General features: G+C 45.6%; 1 protein-coding gene across 1 annotated transcript in view; it reads right to left on the minus strand.

Moving 5' to 3' along the window:
• LOC110089234 (SPNS lysolipid transporter 2, sphingosine-1-phosphate) overlaps positions 1-17,784 on the minus strand; it is an 87,237-nt gene that overhangs the window by 43,961 nt on the left and 25,492 nt on the right. The window contains exons 2-3 of the mRNA XM_078378913.1: positions 13,351-13,416; positions 4,874-5,010 (exon numbers count right to left, since the gene is read on the minus strand). Of these exons, the coding sequence (XP_078235039.1) occupies positions 4,874-5,010; positions 13,351-13,416 (203 nt within the window). The remainder of the gene's footprint in view (positions 1-4,873; positions 5,011-13,350; positions 13,417-17,784) is intronic.

The raw sequence follows: 17,784 nt of genomic DNA on the forward strand, positions 1-17,784 counted from the left end.
AGGTGTCTATGTAAGTCACAACGTCTTGTGGGTCATCCTGGGTGATCTGCTCCCAATTTTGTTTGATCAAATCAAGGGGCCCTTTCACCCTTCTTCCAAATAAAAGTTCAAATGGACTGAACCCGGTACTGGCTTGTGGCACTGATCGATAAGCAAACAAAAGGGATTGCAGCTTCTGGTCCCAATTGTTTGGATTCTCTGCCAAGTAAGCCCTAATCATGCGCATTAGAGTCCCATTGAACTTCTCAGTTAACCCATTACTTTCCGGATGATAGGCAGTGGTTTCCTTGTGCTTAATTCCACAGATTTGCCATAAGCGTTTCATGAGCTTTGATGTGAACGATGCGCCCAAATCTGTGATTATCTCTGAGGCAAATCCCATCCTGGACATATACCCCACCAAAGCATCGGCCACTGTGTTAGTTTCGATGTTAGTCAAGGGTATGGCTTCAGGATATCTTGTGGCATGGTCCACAATTGTTAGAATGAACCTGTTCCCCCTCTTTGTAGCCTTGGGCAAAGGTCCCACAATATCCACCCCTATGCATTTGAACGGAGTGTCAATCACAGGCAAAGGGCACAACTTTGCTTTGGTCCTGTCGCGGTTATTCCCCTGCCTTTGACACACATCACATTGTTTACAGAACTCCCTGATCTGCTTCCCTATGTCAGGCCAGTAGAAATTCTGTGTGATTCTCTGCTGTGTTTTGTTCACTCCCAAGTGTGCAGCAAACATGTCAGAGTGCCCCCTTTGTAAGATCATGGGGCGATACTTTTCCGGTACCACCAGCTGACTTCTGATCCCATCTCCCCCTTTTGAGATATTTCTCAGGGTCTCTCTATATAAAATCCCCTTTTTCTCCAGAAATCTCACTGGGGTTTCAGGTGTTAGCAGGGCGTCAGTCACCTGTTCAAAACACTTTTGGAGAGTGGCGTCTGCCTTTTGCTCCTGTCCAAATCTGCTGTCTGTGGTTAAGGTTTCCACCACAGCTTCTGAACTCCCCTCTGCTTCCGTCTCTGGCTCATCATTACCCCCCTGAACTGTCCCCGTGGTGGCTTGTGAACGTGTAATCACTAGCACCCTTTTCACATGTTCAGCCAGGTCATTTCCCACGAGCACGGCTGCTGGCAGAGTCGATGAAATCGCTAGCCTCCAAACTCCCCTCCAGCCTTGAAAGTTGACAGGTACCTCTGCTACTGGCAGAGAGATTACCTGCCCCTCAATCCCTGCTACCTTCATGCTCTCATTTGGGATTATAAACTCCCTAGGAATAATATCTGGATGGCACAGGGTTACCTGGGAACAAGTGTCCCGCAGCCCCCTATACTGACGGTCAAGTATTCCTACGTCCACCCCGGCTGTCTCAAACAATTGAGAATCTGTTTTCACCAGCAAGCAGCGCTTTACCTCTATAAGAGGACCATTTTCCTCAGCCTGATCAGCATAGGTAGCTGTTCCAGACTGAGTAGCCATGGCAACAGGCTCCCTCAGTGACACTGAGCCTTGCTCTTTCTGGACACAGAACACAGCTTTTGGCTTGGTCCCACTAGACTCCTGAGGCACCATTCCTTTTAGCTGCTTTAATATCTCACACTCTGAGATTAGATGACCCTTTCCCTGACAGAAATAACATTTTCTGGTGTATTTTGATTCTCTCTCATCTTGTTTTGGTTTTCCCTCCAAAATCTGAGGTCTTGGTTTCATGTCTGAGGGCTTCCCTTCACCATGGGCCCCTCCCCCTTGCTGGCTTTTCCCTTTTATTCTCAAATCCAGCTCCTTTTGCTTGGCCTCAAACTCAGCCCTGATCTGTAAAATTTCTTCCTCAGCCCTAGCTTTTATCTCTTTTACTTTTTCTTCCGTCTTATCTCTGATTTCTTTTAATTTAATGTCTTTTTGCTGATTATATTTTTCAAGATCTTGCTCACTTTGTCTGGCCTGAGCCTCATACTTTTCTTTCTTTGACATTTCTTCCACTGATAAATTGTTAATAAACTTATTTAGGAACTTCAATTCTAATTGTACCATTCTAATTTGGAGTTTCAGTTCCATCTGTTTGATCCTCATGTCCATTCCCCTTGTCTTGGCATCTGCCTCTGCCTGACTGATTTCAGCTCTTTCTTTTCTTCTGATTTCCATTTCCCTCACCCTCAGTTCATTCTGTTGGGCTAGGATCAATTTTCTGAGTTCTGGGTTCTGCTCTCCTGTGCTGTCACCCTGCACTGAGCCAAATTCATCCTCAGAACCTTGGTCAATCTGGGGGTCTTTCACTTCACTCATTTCTGCCATCTGGCTTCGAGTCAAGGGCATAATCCCCCCTCAGAACAGGCTGCTTTAAAAAGTCAAGCCTCAAAATAAAACGACCACTTTTTTCCTTCTTGCCTCAGAACCAGCTCTCCCTAGAGATTGCTGCTGTTCTTCAGCACTAACTTGCAACAGTATCGAGTCAGAGCCTACCCCCCTCTGCTGGGCCTCTCAGCTGGCAAGCTAGCTCGCTGTTACTATGCAGTTTTGCCTCAGCTTTTTCCCGCCAAAACTAGGCTGCCTCAGAGCACCTTAATCTAAGTCTCCCCAGTTGGCACGTTCTTCTACTAGCGCACCTCCCCGTGAGGTACACCTAGAAGATTACCTACGCGCCTCAGACTGTCCCTGACTAGACCCCCCTTGCTCTGGGCACACTTGCCAAGGCTTTGCTGGACCGCTGGACAACTGGACCAGTCGTATCCCACACGCTGGACACCAATCAATGTGACAAACCCAGACCTACTGGGATCTGCCACACAGTTACACTAAGCTGCCACCAACCATTCCCTTTAAGAAGTCACACAGACCAGGGATGGATTTTTAAACAATAAAAAGAATAAGGTTTATTTAAATACACACAGGGAAAAATAAACAATCAGGTGAATAGGATAAAGTAACGTGGCTTAGTTTCACTCATACACATGCATACAGTTTGGTTCACCCAGAACCCTTAACTTGAAGCACAGACCCTGAACCTATCAGTTCTGGCTAACCAACAGACACCTGAACCTATCAGGTTGGTACTCTGACACACAGTAGTACCCTGTCTGACACACAGACTCCCACAACAGCTTCTTCTTCCCAGCTGCTGCTTCGTCACATCCCAGTGTCTCACAGTGTCTCCCAGTGTCTCTTCCACTTCACCACACACGCTCCACATATATATATAGTACAGCCCCTCCTCCTGATGTCCCGCCTTCCACTCCCCATAGGATGGAACTTTCCCTCCAAACCCATGACAGACAGGTAACATCAGTGCTGTATGTAACATGTGCTTCATCCACAAGCAAGCTGTTGATGATGATCATTATCATCATTAGTCATTATGTCTGCTTTACCACACTAATGGCTACCTTTGTGAAAATTCTGGCCAAAAAAAGAGATGACCCTTATTGTTCCCATTCTACAGATGGGAAAATTGAGGTAATGGGTGACCGGGGAACCCAGCCAGCCCATCACAGACGGGAGGATCCGTTTGGCCAGAGTTTCCTGTCGGAAATGTGATTATTGTCACCCAGGGCTGTTGCTAGGAAATACAGCTGTGTGATTGAGTGACCAGCGATCCCCACCCGTTCTTTATGTGTTGGTCACACCACTCTGTATTGGAATGACATCCTGGCGGGGTGAGGTACCTGGCCGGCCGGACACTCACCCTCTGGGTGTGGTGAGGATGAAACCAATCTCTGGAATGCAGCCGGACCGAAAATACGAGCAAAGCTCCCCCCTCCACCACCACCCCCACCCCCCCGTTGTTGCAGGTGGAGTCATCGACAACGATGCTGCGTTCATCGCGCTAGGAATGCATGAATGAGTCCCACAGGTTGCAAAACGGCTGAGGTTCCCAGACGCACACAGCCTCTTCCACTCGTGCGGCAGAACCGGGAGGTGGTGTCTCACCCTCGGCTCCGGCCGCTCGGCTGGGTTATATTTAGCCCGCTGGAAGGGAGCGTGAGAGCGTGCAAAAACGCAAGCACGCCCTGGGAAACCTTTCGCACAGAAGAACGCCGAGGAGAGCAAGCCCGGGACAATATTCGGTGTGTACAGAAGGTGTTGGAGGGGAGCCCCACATCTATGATGGGTTGGGTTGGTTGGTTTCATTTAATTTAGTTTAATTTCATTTGATGTGCTGCTTTTCTCCCCGTAGGGAGGAAAAAAAGGCAGCTCACAACAATTAAAACTACAGAATGCAAACAGGTTTTAAATACTTACAAAGCCCACCGAAAGTACCCTCTTGCCGGAGAGGGTGGTGGGAATGGAGAAGACCCTCCCCTCAAAATCCCCAAGACTGGAAAGTGGGGACGATTCATTCATTCATTCATTCATTCATTCATTCATTCATTCATTCATTCATTCATTCTATTTCTATACCACACCATCCTAGTGACACGCTACTACTCCAGGTGTTAACCAACATAAAGATAAGCATAAACATGACAAAAACAACTACCTTCCTACTCACATCCCAGTAATACATATATTTTCAAAGTGACTCACAGAGAGCACAAGATAGCAGCCACAGGCAAGATAAAAGATGCAAAAAAAAAATCTCAACAAAATCATAAAAATAACAATTACAAAGGAAGGATGTCCAGAAAAGCTTCTCTAAACAGCAAGGTTTTGATGTGCCTTCTCAATGTCAGGAGAGCAAGGCCCTGGCGCCCTTCCATCGGTACAGCATGCCACAGACACGGGGCCACCACTGAGAAGGCCCTGCTTGTGGATCTGGCCCGTCAAACCACCCAATGGCTCTGGAAGTCTCCCAACGGACTCCCCCCGTCAATGTGGCTACCAGCACCACTTAGCACATGCTCTCTAGCCCACACGCTGTTCCTCCCTCCCCAACCATCTTACCTGTTCGGTGATGAAGGAGCTGGAGAACGTGATGGCTGACCAGAAGAAGATGCCGCAGCTGAGGATGATCTTCCGGTTGAAACGGTCTCCAAGGTAGCCGAAGATGGGCGCTGCCACCATGAAGCTACAGATGAAAACTGGAGGAGGAAGCAGAGAGGCGGGTTGAGCCAGAACTTGCCAAAGTTACATTTTGAAAGGGGGTCAATTCCTGTTCCTCGTGACAGTTCTCGAAAACAAGAAAAAAGTATTGTAATATCTTAGGAAGGAACATAGATTTTTTTTTTTTTTTTAGAGAGAACTTTCACAGATCGGGGCCCATCCCTTCGGACACAGCAGGGCCTACTTTCATCACCGCCGTATTATCACTACTATATACAAAAGTACATATCATACCAAATGTACTTTTCTCAATGTTGTTGCGGAAAATGATGAACACAGCAACCTTTCAGAAGAGGGTTTGCGAAGTAACCCATCCTCATTTGATAGGAACAGAACTCTCTAATAATAATAAATAATCTTAGAGCAGCAGAGCTGGAAGGGACCCTTGAGGATCATCAAGTCCAGCCTCATCACGGATGCATGACTTTTTTTTTCCAATGATCACCATCAAGTTCTGTGAAGCCAATTCTGACTTTCGTTGATCCTTTTCAGAGTTTTCCAGGGAGAGAATACTTTAGCTTGTGCTCTGGAACCCTTCGGCTTGCCCAAGGCCACACAGGCTGGCTTTTCTCCCATTACCCAGAGACTTAAACCACTGGGCTATCCAGCCAGGTATTTTGGCCTATAGCTCTCAGCGTCCCCTACCTGGGTGGCCACTGATCTTAAAACTCTGGGAGGGATCTATGAGGAGAAGCTGCCCTAGATTGTCATCCCAGATAAGGGACGTACCTGTTGGGCTTGCAGCCAAATTAACAAGAGCAAGAGATGAAAAGACATCTTGATCAATTAACTGCATTGATTGATTCAATCTACATTAGTTCACATGTGAGAACAGGTTTGCAGAATGGGAAGGAAAACCGCATTCGTCTGCAAATATATTATTAGGATAGGGCTTACGGTACTCCTTTCAATGTTCAAAAAAGCACCTGATGCTCAAGAATCTGCAGCCTAATTAATCAGCACCTCATAAACTGATTAAAAATGTGAAATAAGTCACAGTTTTAACTACATTTGCCTAGGACTCAGCCCTAGCAAAGTTACCGGGTCTTGGTCTTAAGTAAACAGGCACAAAGCTACACTGTTCGCCCATCAGGCCAACCTGATAAAAGGATTTACTTCTGAGTAGACACACAGGGGATGTCTGCTTTTAAAGCTGGTTCAGAAATCACTTGGTTTTTACTATTTCAAAATGGAGATGGGATGATTAAAGATAGCATGGGTTGCAATCTTCCATTTGAAAAATAGCGAAGTTGAAAATGACGTTAATTGTTGAAATAAGAAAGAACAGGTCATTAACTTGCCCATCCGGTCAGAATTTAAAGAGCATCCAATGAAAATATCTAAAGAACCATAAAATCTGCATACATTGTCGTCTTATTCTAATATGTTTTGGGCTGAAAGGGATGTTAAATTTTTTTGCACAAGCTACGTCACATCTGTTTTCTATTTCTCTTATATTTGCATTGTGTGTGTGTGTGTGTGTGTGTTTAATCAGAAGATGTGCACTGATGTGCAATTTGTCATTATAAGGATATCAGGAAAAATCGGTGGCCTTAATGTGGGAGCCGAGGAGAGAAATCTGGAAGAACAAAGGAAAATATGCAAGCAGCGAGACAAAGGCATGACAGAATGTGGGTGGCAGAATAATGCCGCTAAGGCCGGCCACGGTGATGAACTTAATGGGGTCTTGAAAGGCGCGTGACGGAGGAACGCTGATTGACTTGCAAACAAATTCAGGAAATGGAGGTGAACCTCTCCAGACAGATTGGAATGCCGGTTCATCTTATGAGGTCCCAATCAATTCCTGTGATTGCGCTCGCATGCGACGGATGAATGACGTTCCAGCGCTGTAGCCTTCCCGATCCTCATCTGTGTAATTTATCTTCTGGTGTTCATCCGTACAGGTGTATATGTAATTTTTTTTTCTCATTTTCTTTATGGGTCACATTTATCCTCCTGGGCAAAACAGCTCTTTCTTCCCTGGGAATCCTCAGAACGATGCTGTGATATTTTGTAAGAATCTTTTTGCAAAGATCACAGAACGACTTTGGGATCTTTGCAACATTTTATCATGCAATTTTATCTCTATAACATATTTTTAATCTTCCTGGTCATTGAAATAGATAGATAGATAGATAGATAGATAGATAGATAGATAGATAGATAGATAGATAGATAGATAGATAGATAGATAGATAGATAGATAGATAGATAGATAGATAGATAGATAGATAGATAGATAGATAGATAGATAGATAGATAGATAGACAGACAGACAGATAGACAGACAGACAGACAGACAGATAGACAGATAGATAGACAGATAGATAGACAGATAGATAGATAGATAAGGCTATAACCACTATACCACCATTGCCAATCAGGTGCCTTTTACCAGAAGCTCACAAAGTGGGGCACGAGCACAATATGTAGCAAGAACACAGTTGGCTAAGGGGTTTCAGGTGGCCCTACATTGGTGACATCCACCTGTTCCAGAAGGCAGCATTCATTTCCAACCCAAAGGCCTTGGAGGTTCAGCCACCATCTTGAAAACAAAGATGGCTGCCAATCTTTGAACCCTGAGGTGGTGTATGGTCCTTTTTTCAAGACCGTGAGGGTCGCTCACTGGCCAATTCAAGACAGTTGGCCAGTGAGCGACCTTCACGGGCCTGTTTCCATTGAAGTGGTTGTCATGAGAGGAACTTACTAGCTGACCAAGAATAAGCAGCACCGATGTAGCCAACTGGCATGTCAGAAGTTGGAATCGCCTACCTTTGCACTGTCTACGCTGACAGGATTTAAAGATTTTTCAGGCTTTTGGAGACGGGGCCTTCCTAGCCCTAATGCCGATATGCCGATAAAAATGAACAGTATGTAAAATGCAAGAAACGGTCTTGTAAAAAGAATGCAAGCTAATTAAAGCAAAAGAGAAGAACTTTCAGCCTGGATGAGTAAGTGCCACAGTCCCTTGATATGTCCCGAACTTGTCACCAAATGTTCTAAATAATACTTGTATTTTGTCTTTGGTGGCAGAACACTGCACTTGGTCACAGCTACGACTGCTGTTGTGTTTGTTGACAACAGTTGGTTTTGTCAGGGCTACGAAGAAAAGGAAGAAGAGAAAGTCCTCATTCACAGACGTTAAAAAGTCTGGTTGTTTCAAAATATCCCAACTGAGGAGATGGCTGAAGCCTATTCACCTCCAATGTGATACGTTACTCCCATTTTAAAAGGTCTTGCTTATTTTATAATGTACTTAAAAATGTATTGGGTTTTTTTGTATTGATTTTTGAATTTCTGTTACATCTTTGGTGTTACGATTATTGTTTCATTTTGCTTTGTAACATGCCCAGGATGGCCTTCAGCCAGATGGGAGGTGTAACCAGCCAGCCAGCCAGCCAGCCAGCCAGCCAGCCAGCCAGCCAGCCAGCCCGCCCGCCCGCCCGCCCGCCAACCAACCAACCAACCAACCAACCAACCAACCAACCAACCAACCAACCAACCAACCAACCAACCAACCAACCAACCAACCAACCAACCGAAGAGTCAGCCAGCCAGCCAGCCAGCCAGCCAGCCAACCAACCAACCAAACAGCCAACCAGCCAGCCAGCCAGCCAGCCAGCCAGCCAGCCAGCCAACCAACCAACCAACCAACCAGCCAATGGTATGTTGCTTAGTATTGTATAGTCAATTTCTGTTTATTATGCAGGAAATGTTGCTTTCTAGATTATTAAAAAAATATCTCTCACACACATCTCTCCCCCCCCCCGTGTGTGTGTGTGTACCCAGATACACATGAACACACACCTTCATATCTGGAGCCACACAGGGTTGAACCGGCAACCCTCTGCTTACAAATTACGTGCCCTGCTACGAAGCTACGATCCTTCCCCTGCTCCTATTTTGCTTCCTTCTCACTCCCTTGTAGTGCATTAAATGAAAACAGGTCATCACTCAGTGATCCTGCCCTTGCTTTCTTCGACAGAATGGACCTTCGACTTCCCCAGCCGTTGCACGGCGGCCCTCACTCTGCACAAGTCGTCTGAATTTCATTTTACTCTGCTCAACAACACATGCCCACCCAAGCTAGCCTCGCAGCTCGGCCGTTATGGACACCCCCAAACGAGGATCACTTCGACAAGAGCACCACGCACAGAAGTGATGTTTTAAACTTCTCTTTAGCAGTTATTTTTAAAACAGTAACAAAAAATAAAATCCTGTTCTGTGAAAGGCAGCGCTTTAACAACAACAACAAAAAGCCAAAGAACAAAAGAAACATCAAAATAAACTGCCATTTGGTAGGGGAAGAAATATTACAGTATTGAAAGTCAGATTATGCATTAAAGATTATGCATATTTTCCTGCTATTACAATGCATTCTTTCCAGGCACGCAATTCTGTCAAAGCACCAGGAGAATTGTAATTGAAGTCCACGTTTGCCTGTTAGCAGGCCAACCAGAAAACAAAAGCAAGCTAATGGCCAAATGCTGAAGGAGAGAAGATTGTCCCAAGACAATCAGATGTCTTTTATTTGATCCCAAGACCGCTGCTTCTAATGAAATGCTAACTGGATCCTTCTCCAAACAGGGGTTGCTTTTCCCAGGCCCAAAATACCAGCAGATGCCAATGCTAGAAAAGGGCACAGGAGTAAAAAAAAAAAATAAGTGAAGCAACACAACGCCCTTCTGATTGAAGGTTTCTCCCTAAATGGGATGGATTTGAGGTGATATTTTCAAAGGATGGAAATAATGCGTTTGTTCTCACCGGGGCTGTGGTGGAAAAGACAGGAAAGGTTTAATTATCTAGGCAGGACCGGTGGCTCTGTAACTATTTCTGCTTCCATGGGGCTGATCCGCCCCAATACAGGTGTCTTCCTCACGACTCTCCTTGTTCTTTTTCTGTACGTAGCTGGAAATTCCCCGGCTTTTAATTAGGTGAATGGAGGAAAACAAACAGCCCATCTTCTACAGCGATTGGGTTCCCTTCACGCGCCAGCGGACATCTTCCGCCCTGGGAGATGCCAGTCAACCGAGGCAACTCGCCTCTCTGTCAGGAAATCTAAGAGCGCTGCTGATTTACAGAGAAATAAGACAAAAGCATATTTTTTAAAAAAACTGGGGGAGGCAATGGATAGCGATTAACCAGGTTGTGGTTTCTAAAGGCCTCCTTTCTCCCCACCCAAAAAAAAAAAAAACCGATCAGGAGAAGGTGTGAGGGAAACTGAAACTGGAATTCACACCACCAACAGGCCTCTAAGAGGTCAAATTAAACATTACAGTCAGCACGTCATTTAAAGCACTCCCCTAAGTGGAAAAGGCATAGTTATTCCAGCAAAGAGCATTCCTCGCCTCCTGTATCTTGCAAAATCGGCTTGCTCTTGTTATTGGCAGGTCAACACAGACTTCATTGGCAAGTCCGGTGGCTCAGGCATGATGTTCTGAATGAATGACGTCCCTGGAGGGAAAACGTATGGTCTGCTTTTAACTGCGAAGCTGGCATCTCATCTAGGTTGAACGAGGCATACTTTGGATATCAAGAGGCTAACACACAACTGCTCATGAGATACAGGTTTTATGCTGAAGGTTAGTGAGTACACCTGCCACGCATGCAAACACATCACTATTTGAGGCTAGGTTTTACACACTCCTGTTTTGATACTGCTGGAGAAAGCCGGGAGCTTGAAGACAAAATAATATAAATCCTTACACCTGTTTTTCTGATAGATAATGGGATATAACAGATCTGATTTGATTCCTATCCTGCACTGAGCAGGGGGTTGGACTTGATGGCTTTATAGGCCCCTTCCAACTCCATGATTCTATGTTCACGGGGCATTTCCAAAAGGGCATGTCTACTCCGAAGTAACACAGAGACACAGCGCAGCACAAATGCCAGCTTGAGCACAACAGGAGGACCCGATTCCTCAGACATTAAGTGCAGTCAGCAAGTTCTGGGGAGACGTTTGGCGGATCTGAAGCAGAAAACAAAACAGCTGGACACGTTGCCAGAACATCCCTGGAGTTATAAAGGATATCCTCGCTCTACTTTGGTGCTTTTCCTGCTCAAGATGAGTAATAATGTAAAAAAGGAACTTCTGGGAAATGCACCACTAGGGAGGTGGGTGAGAAAGCCGATAAAAATAGCAGGAGAATCATCTAAAAGGCAAACTTAACCCTACGCCACCAGACATATTCCTATGTCTGGAGGAGAGCAGAAAATCCGATCCTTAAAAGTTCTGGAAAATGGAGCATCCAGTGAGAAGCACGCCTGAAGCATACACCAGTGGGGTGTATGCATATAAGCTTTTTTAAGCAGTCGCTGTTATTTCCAAACTGTCTCCAAGGGAAGACCCATGCAGAGCAGTACCGAAGTAGTCCAGCTTACTGGACTCTCTTTTAGGAAAAATGGGAGGGAGCTGAAGGAAGGAAGGAAGGAAAGAAGGAAGGAAGGAAGGAAGGAAGGAAGGAAGGAAAAAGTAAGTGGGAGAAGCAATCAATTGCAGTCAGAATGTCTCCTTCTTCGAGGCAAGCAATGCACCAACATTTTTAAAATGCAGACAGAGCGCCCTCAACTCCAGCCGCCCTTTTGGCTGAGCTTAATCCAAATCCCTGGAAGCTTCTAAACACGCCGTGCAGAACAAGCCGGCGGTAGCGTCTGCTAATTCTGCTGTTTTTCAGAGTTGGAGAGAGACACTTGTGAACAGATTCATAAAATCCAGGAGAAGCAGGGAGGTATCATTCCATCACATAAAAGAAAAGCAGCTAAAGGATTACAAGAGAGAGCTTGTCTTCGTTCTCTGTTTACGTGGATGGATTGGGAAAGTTCTTTTTTTAAAAAAATTCTGACGACATCCTCCAGAATTCCCCCCAAGTCGAGGAATTCTCAGAGCTACAGTTTGAAAAGCTATTGTGGGTTCTGTTTGTGCTGTGAATTACTGGATCGCTTGTTGCTTTAGGTGTGGGTTGGGAGTTTGAATCCCCCGGGGTGCCTCCTTGACAGGGGGCTGGACTTGATGATCTACAGGGTCCCTTCCAGCTCAGCAGGTCTAAGATTCCAGGCGCAGGCCAAAGTCTCAAAAGCCACAAAAAAAACTGTTAATTCTTAAAATGCCACGAGATCCTTTGTCATTTTTCCTGCAAGGGGATGAACATTGCTAACCCTCTGGAAATACATGATTTAAAGCCGGCTTGACTTTGGAAAAGGCTACAGGCTGAACCGGACAGAGCATATGCTTTACAGAAGTGTCTCATTTTGTTGCTAGCAGGTTGATTTTTTTCCCCCCACCATCCAGAGGACGCAAAGCCTGATCTCAGCCCCTGAATCGAACACTGGGGTTTAGGGCCCTTGGCATTTCTTCCAGTGTTTGTGGGTTCAGTCCAGGCTGGGAATTGATACGGAGAAGACACATCCCAAATTCAGCCTTCCTGGCTACAGAATGTGGGGGGGGGTTGCTACCCTTTTGGACCTCGTGTCCCAGAATCCCCAGGGAGCGTGCTTGTTTTTCTAAAGCTCTGCTCCTGGGACCCGGAAGGGGAGACTCACCACTGATTCAGGGAAGGGCAATTTGTACACAAGGCGACAAGCCACGCGCACCCCAAAGGAAAGTGTTAATATGCAACCATTTCATGCTGCTGATGGCAGCTTCCCTGTTGCACCCGCTACACTGCGCTGCTGGATTTTAGCCCTTTGGTGGTTTTTAAACAATGCACAGGTCCAGACATCCGAGGAGACAAAACGAATAAAATCTCTCTAAGATGGTGCTCGCCACCAGCACTTTTTTATGGCTAAGATTTACAAATAGCTTTAACTGTTCAAAATCTACTGTCTAATTAACCAGGAGGGACTTCCGAGTTAAATCTGAACGCTTTCCTCTGTTAACGTAATTGAGCAATCGACGTGAAGGCTGGAAGCCCTAATACAGTGGAAGTCTGCAGATGTATTCCAAGGTGAACCCGAACTGATTATTTTTCTTCTCTCCCAAATACTGGAGAAAGGCAGCACTTGGAAATGTTACTTCGTTCGGAGTGCATTGTTTTCCTAGTGCATGCAATGGGGCGAGTCGGATTTGCTGACGTGTCCCCTTGACCCTCCATCGTGCCTGCTCTTATTTTGATCCATTGGCGAGTGAAGGCTGGTGAGTCCGCTGCCTGCCAAGCCCTGAGTCCGCTCTGGGTTTTTGTCCAAACTTTAAATAATGATAATTGCATGCCTTCAAGCCAGTGCTAACAAAAGTGCAAAAAAGCGGTCTCAAAAACACGCCAAACCTCTCTGAAAAACGGCATCCGGAAGAGAAAAAGACGCAAACAGGATTCTCTTACCTGTTTGAAGCAAGCCTGCCCCGCTGTCCTTCACTCCAAAATGCTGCTGAATGTCTAGCAAAACACCTGGAAGAGAGGAAGAACATTGGACACTGAAAATCTAAGGTTGGGCCACCGTGCTGATTTTTTCAAGCTATGTTCTCAACAACCCGATTTGCTTCTCATTTCTAGATTTTTTTTGTCTTAAATCCAATTGCTCGTTTTAACTAAAATAGATCCAGCAAATCAATTAGGTTTATGGAAGAGTTTACTTATTATTTGACAACTGAAACCATGGGCTGATGGTAGGGGGGACCTGTAGGCAGAATCCGATTCGTTAGTTCCATGTCGCTCCAGTGGTGCAAACGACAGCAATAATTTGTCAACAGTTAATGAGTTGCAGAATTGAAGTTCTTTTAATAGTAAAATGGCTTTGGTTTTTGGACACTTGGGTACCATTTTTCTGCATTAACCATAAAGGGGTTGTGCTAAGCCTGAAGAAGTGGAATTTTCTCTATGAAAGCTTGCATTCTGTTTGATTTTTTTTATTGGCCCAATAAAAGACACCCCCCATGCTTACATCTGTGTAATCTCGGAGAACCACATGGCCTTTTCCTTGTTCTTTCTAGAGAAACAGGTACTTCTGTTTTTCTCTTTTTTTCCTAAGGTGTCATATGATGTTTAAACCAGCTTTCCTTATACATGGCCCAAATTCCAGTGGGAATAGCTCAAGGAAACCAGTCCTACTGGGACTAAGGTCACTAATTGGATCCAATTCTATTTCACACATAAGCTCATTCTGGAAATCCTTTGGGCTCTTAGAGTGTTTTTCTACCGTTCTGGAAAGATCACACAGCAAGGGGACCACGATGATGATGTGAGAGACACTCAAGGGAAGGCAAGCATCCTTAAGTCACATTTTTCAGGGGACAGACGCACTTCCTCCTATCTTTCTTCAATTACGGTATATTTCCAGCTTTCTTGCTTGCACGTGCATGTACTTGAGCCACCAAGCAAGGTGGACAGTCGCCATGCGCCACTTGTGTTCAAAATACAGTTTGCATTTTAAACACATCCCAATCGGCGCCGAGACAAGATGGAATAGATTTATGAGCAAACTCAAAAACCTCCTTTGCTGGAGGCTCTTCTCCTGCCAAGAAGGATCTTGGAACGGTTGTGAATCAAGAGCTGAATATGAGCCAACAGTGCAAAGCGGCTGCAAAAAAGGCCAATGCGATTTTAGGATGCATTAACAGAAGTATGCCCTCCTAGTTTCCCTCATCTAGAGCAGTAGTTCTTAACCTTTGTTACTCGGATGCTTTTGAACTGCAACTCCCAGAAACCCCAGTCAGGACAGCTGGTGGTGGAGGCTTCTGGGAGTTGCAGTCCAAAACTCCTGAGTAACCCAAGGTTAAGAACCAGTGATCTAGAGTACTCTGTGTCCTGTTCTGGAGACTGCACTTTAAGAAGAATGCCAACAAACTGAAACAAGTTCAGAGGTGGGTGAGAAGGGTGGTCAGGAGATTGGAAACCAGCCCTCTGAGGAAAGATTGAAGGAACTTGGCATGTTTAGCTTTGAGAAAAGAAGACTGAGGGGCGATAGCTGAAAAGTCTGTCGTACAGAGGAGGGGCAGGATCTGTTCTCCATCATCCCAGAGTGCAAGGCACATCATTATCTCAAGTGACCGGAAGCCAAACGTAGGCTGAATATCAGGAAAAAACTTGTTAACTGTTAGAGCAGTACAACAATGGACCTCGGGAGGTGGTGAGCTTTCTAATACTTCAGGCATTCAAGAGAAAACTGGACCACCCTCTGTCTGATCTGCTTTGATTTGGTATTCCTGCCTTGAGCAGGTGGTTGGACCCGATGGCCTTAGAGGCCCCTTCTAACTCCATGATTCGATGACCTTTGGAGGTTTTCAAAGAGGAGCTGTACGGCCATTGGCCAGGAATACTCTAGCTACCCAAAAGCTGACCATGGACCAAGGCAGCGCACAATGTTCCTATACACCTTCGGAGCGGACACGGCTCATCAAACGACAAATCTATCCTGTGCTAGATCTGAGAGCAGTGTCTCCTGCTTTGAATAATCCCTCCGATATCTTCCAGAAGTCATTGATGCATGATTAGGAAAGCAAGTCACAGGCGGCGCCAGACAAAAAAATTGTGCACTAATCAAACGGTTCATCAACGCATCTCGAGAGAAGGAATGGCTTGCGAGCAGCCAACACCCTTCCCTGAGAAATGACCCTCCTTCTGCTGACAGTTACCCTCCACGAGAGATTTCTTGCGCCATCTCTCCGCTGATTAATCACCATCCTCATACATATATTTATAACATCATTAGGACGAGTTGCCCAACCAGCCATCCAGCATGTTTGGCTCCATCTCAGAATTAAAACAAGTCCAGGGCCACGCGAGCTCTCAGCCGAGCGACCGGGTGATCTGAAGCGCCGGCAAGACCGAACAGACAGCCCCCCCCCCCCAGCACCGAAGAACAAATCAAGGGGAAGGAGAGTCGCAGAGAGGGTAGAAGGATAAGATCAAGGGGGATGGCTGGAGATCTGACAAGGAGACTGAACCAACAGATTTCCATTCGTCAAGCGGTGGGAGGGTTTGCATTTGTCAAACTGAGCCTTTGGGGGAATTCCCCTCCAAAAGAATAATTTTTGTGAAATGCAATGTTTGCAAATTCCTTATGAATGTCTGGATCAGGCCTAGGAAGGAGATCCTTCACATACAAAAGCTTTTATTCCTCACCACACACTGGCGGGACGTAAGATACGAAGAGGCCCTGGCGTAGAGCACCGCCATTATTAAAGACCATTTCAGCAGCTTGTTTGAACCAATTCATTTCTTCACAACGATCCTGTAAGGTAGACTGGATCAAAGGCCATCCTTCCATAAGGATTCTTTTGCCATGATCTACCCGAACACCCTTAGACCTCCATGGGAATCTGAAGCCATGTCTCCTAGGTACAGTTTTCACTTGTGGATTTGATATTATGCCTTGCTCTTGAGAATCAACCCAGCTGCTTTCATTTTTGCACTATGTTTCAACAACCAGTTCTAGACTCTGGAACTCCCTGCCACTGGAGGCCAGGCTGGCCCCATCTTTGCTGTCCTTCTGCAAGCAGGCAAAGACCTTTCTCTTCAGGCAGTTTTCCCACCTTAGCAACTGATTATTTAGGGGATAACAAAGAGGATGGTTTCTATTTTGTTGCTCCCAATTCTGTTTTTCATAACGTTTTCAGTATAATGTTACACTTTGCCTAACATTTTCAATACAATGTTGCACACTATTTAGTATTTGAATCATTTACTGGTTTTAACTTTTAATACTGTGTTTTCAACGACTGATTGATTTCTTACATTTATATACCACCCCATGAGTGCATAGCGCTATTCTGAATGGTTAACCCAGGATGGTTGGGTCCTTTTCTTAGGAGAAAGGCGCAGTAAAAAAAATTTAAATCCACAAACCAACAAATAAGCAAGTGATGGAAATCCTTCAGGATTGTTTAGTCTTAGGCCACCCCCTGGAATTTGTGTGTTTTTTTCCCCTCTTTGCAGATTAAAACAATAAAATGAGTGGACGAATGTGCAAAATTCTGGGCAGGTGCTATGAATATAAGATAGAATACAGAGCCTTGAACTTTAAACCTTTTTAATCCATTTGATTGACTTCATCTTATCCAGTTCTGTTTTCCATCCGATGCACCCAGCTATAGTTTTCTTCCTGATTTTTGATGTGGCGGTTTTATTCTTTGATACTCTATGTGATGTACTGTTTGCAAACGCTGGTGGCTAGGAAAGAAACTCATACTTCAACGTGCCTGGTGAAAAACACCCACCACCTCCCAGCGGTGGGTTATTTTTAAGAGCCGATCGGTTGCTACACAGTCAAGCCTGTTTGCATCCTCGACTGTGGGAATCGCTCAGAGAGCTGGGCTTGCATTTTTTTCCCCTCCCCATTTGGGAAACCGACCTGTCGTCAGCGGGAACGCACCCCGAGTTTCACCAACTCGGGGCGCCAGGCTGCCTGCGCGTTCCGAAAAGGGTTGCCTCCCCCTCAGGTCCTCTTGCCTTTGTTTACCATTCCTATGGGAAGGAGGAGATCTTCCATTCTCCTCCACACAAGGGCTCTGGCGCCTTGCCAGAGCGTGCAACAGGTAATTAGAAACATCAGAGAGAGAAAATGAAGTGCAATTAGTGCCGGGGAAAGAAATGCGGGAGAAATCGGCTCAGAAAAGAGATACGCCTCCTGCGGTGGGCGAGGGGTGGGAGATGAGCCGAGATAGAGCAAAAAAACCCAATTACGCGCCAGCTTGATTGTTCTGCACAACGGACACCGACACACAAACGCACACATGTACACCCCTCGGAGCGACTGCCACGCAATCAGCTCTTTTGGCAACACACTCTTTCTGTCGGCGCTCCGCCGGTGTGTCTGCC

This window comes from Pogona vitticeps, chromosome 7, assembly GCF_051106095.1.
Source record: "Pogona vitticeps strain Pit_001003342236 chromosome 7, PviZW2.1, whole genome shotgun sequence".
NCBI classification, from domain to species: Eukaryota; Metazoa; Chordata; class Lepidosauria; order Squamata; family Agamidae; genus Pogona; species Pogona vitticeps.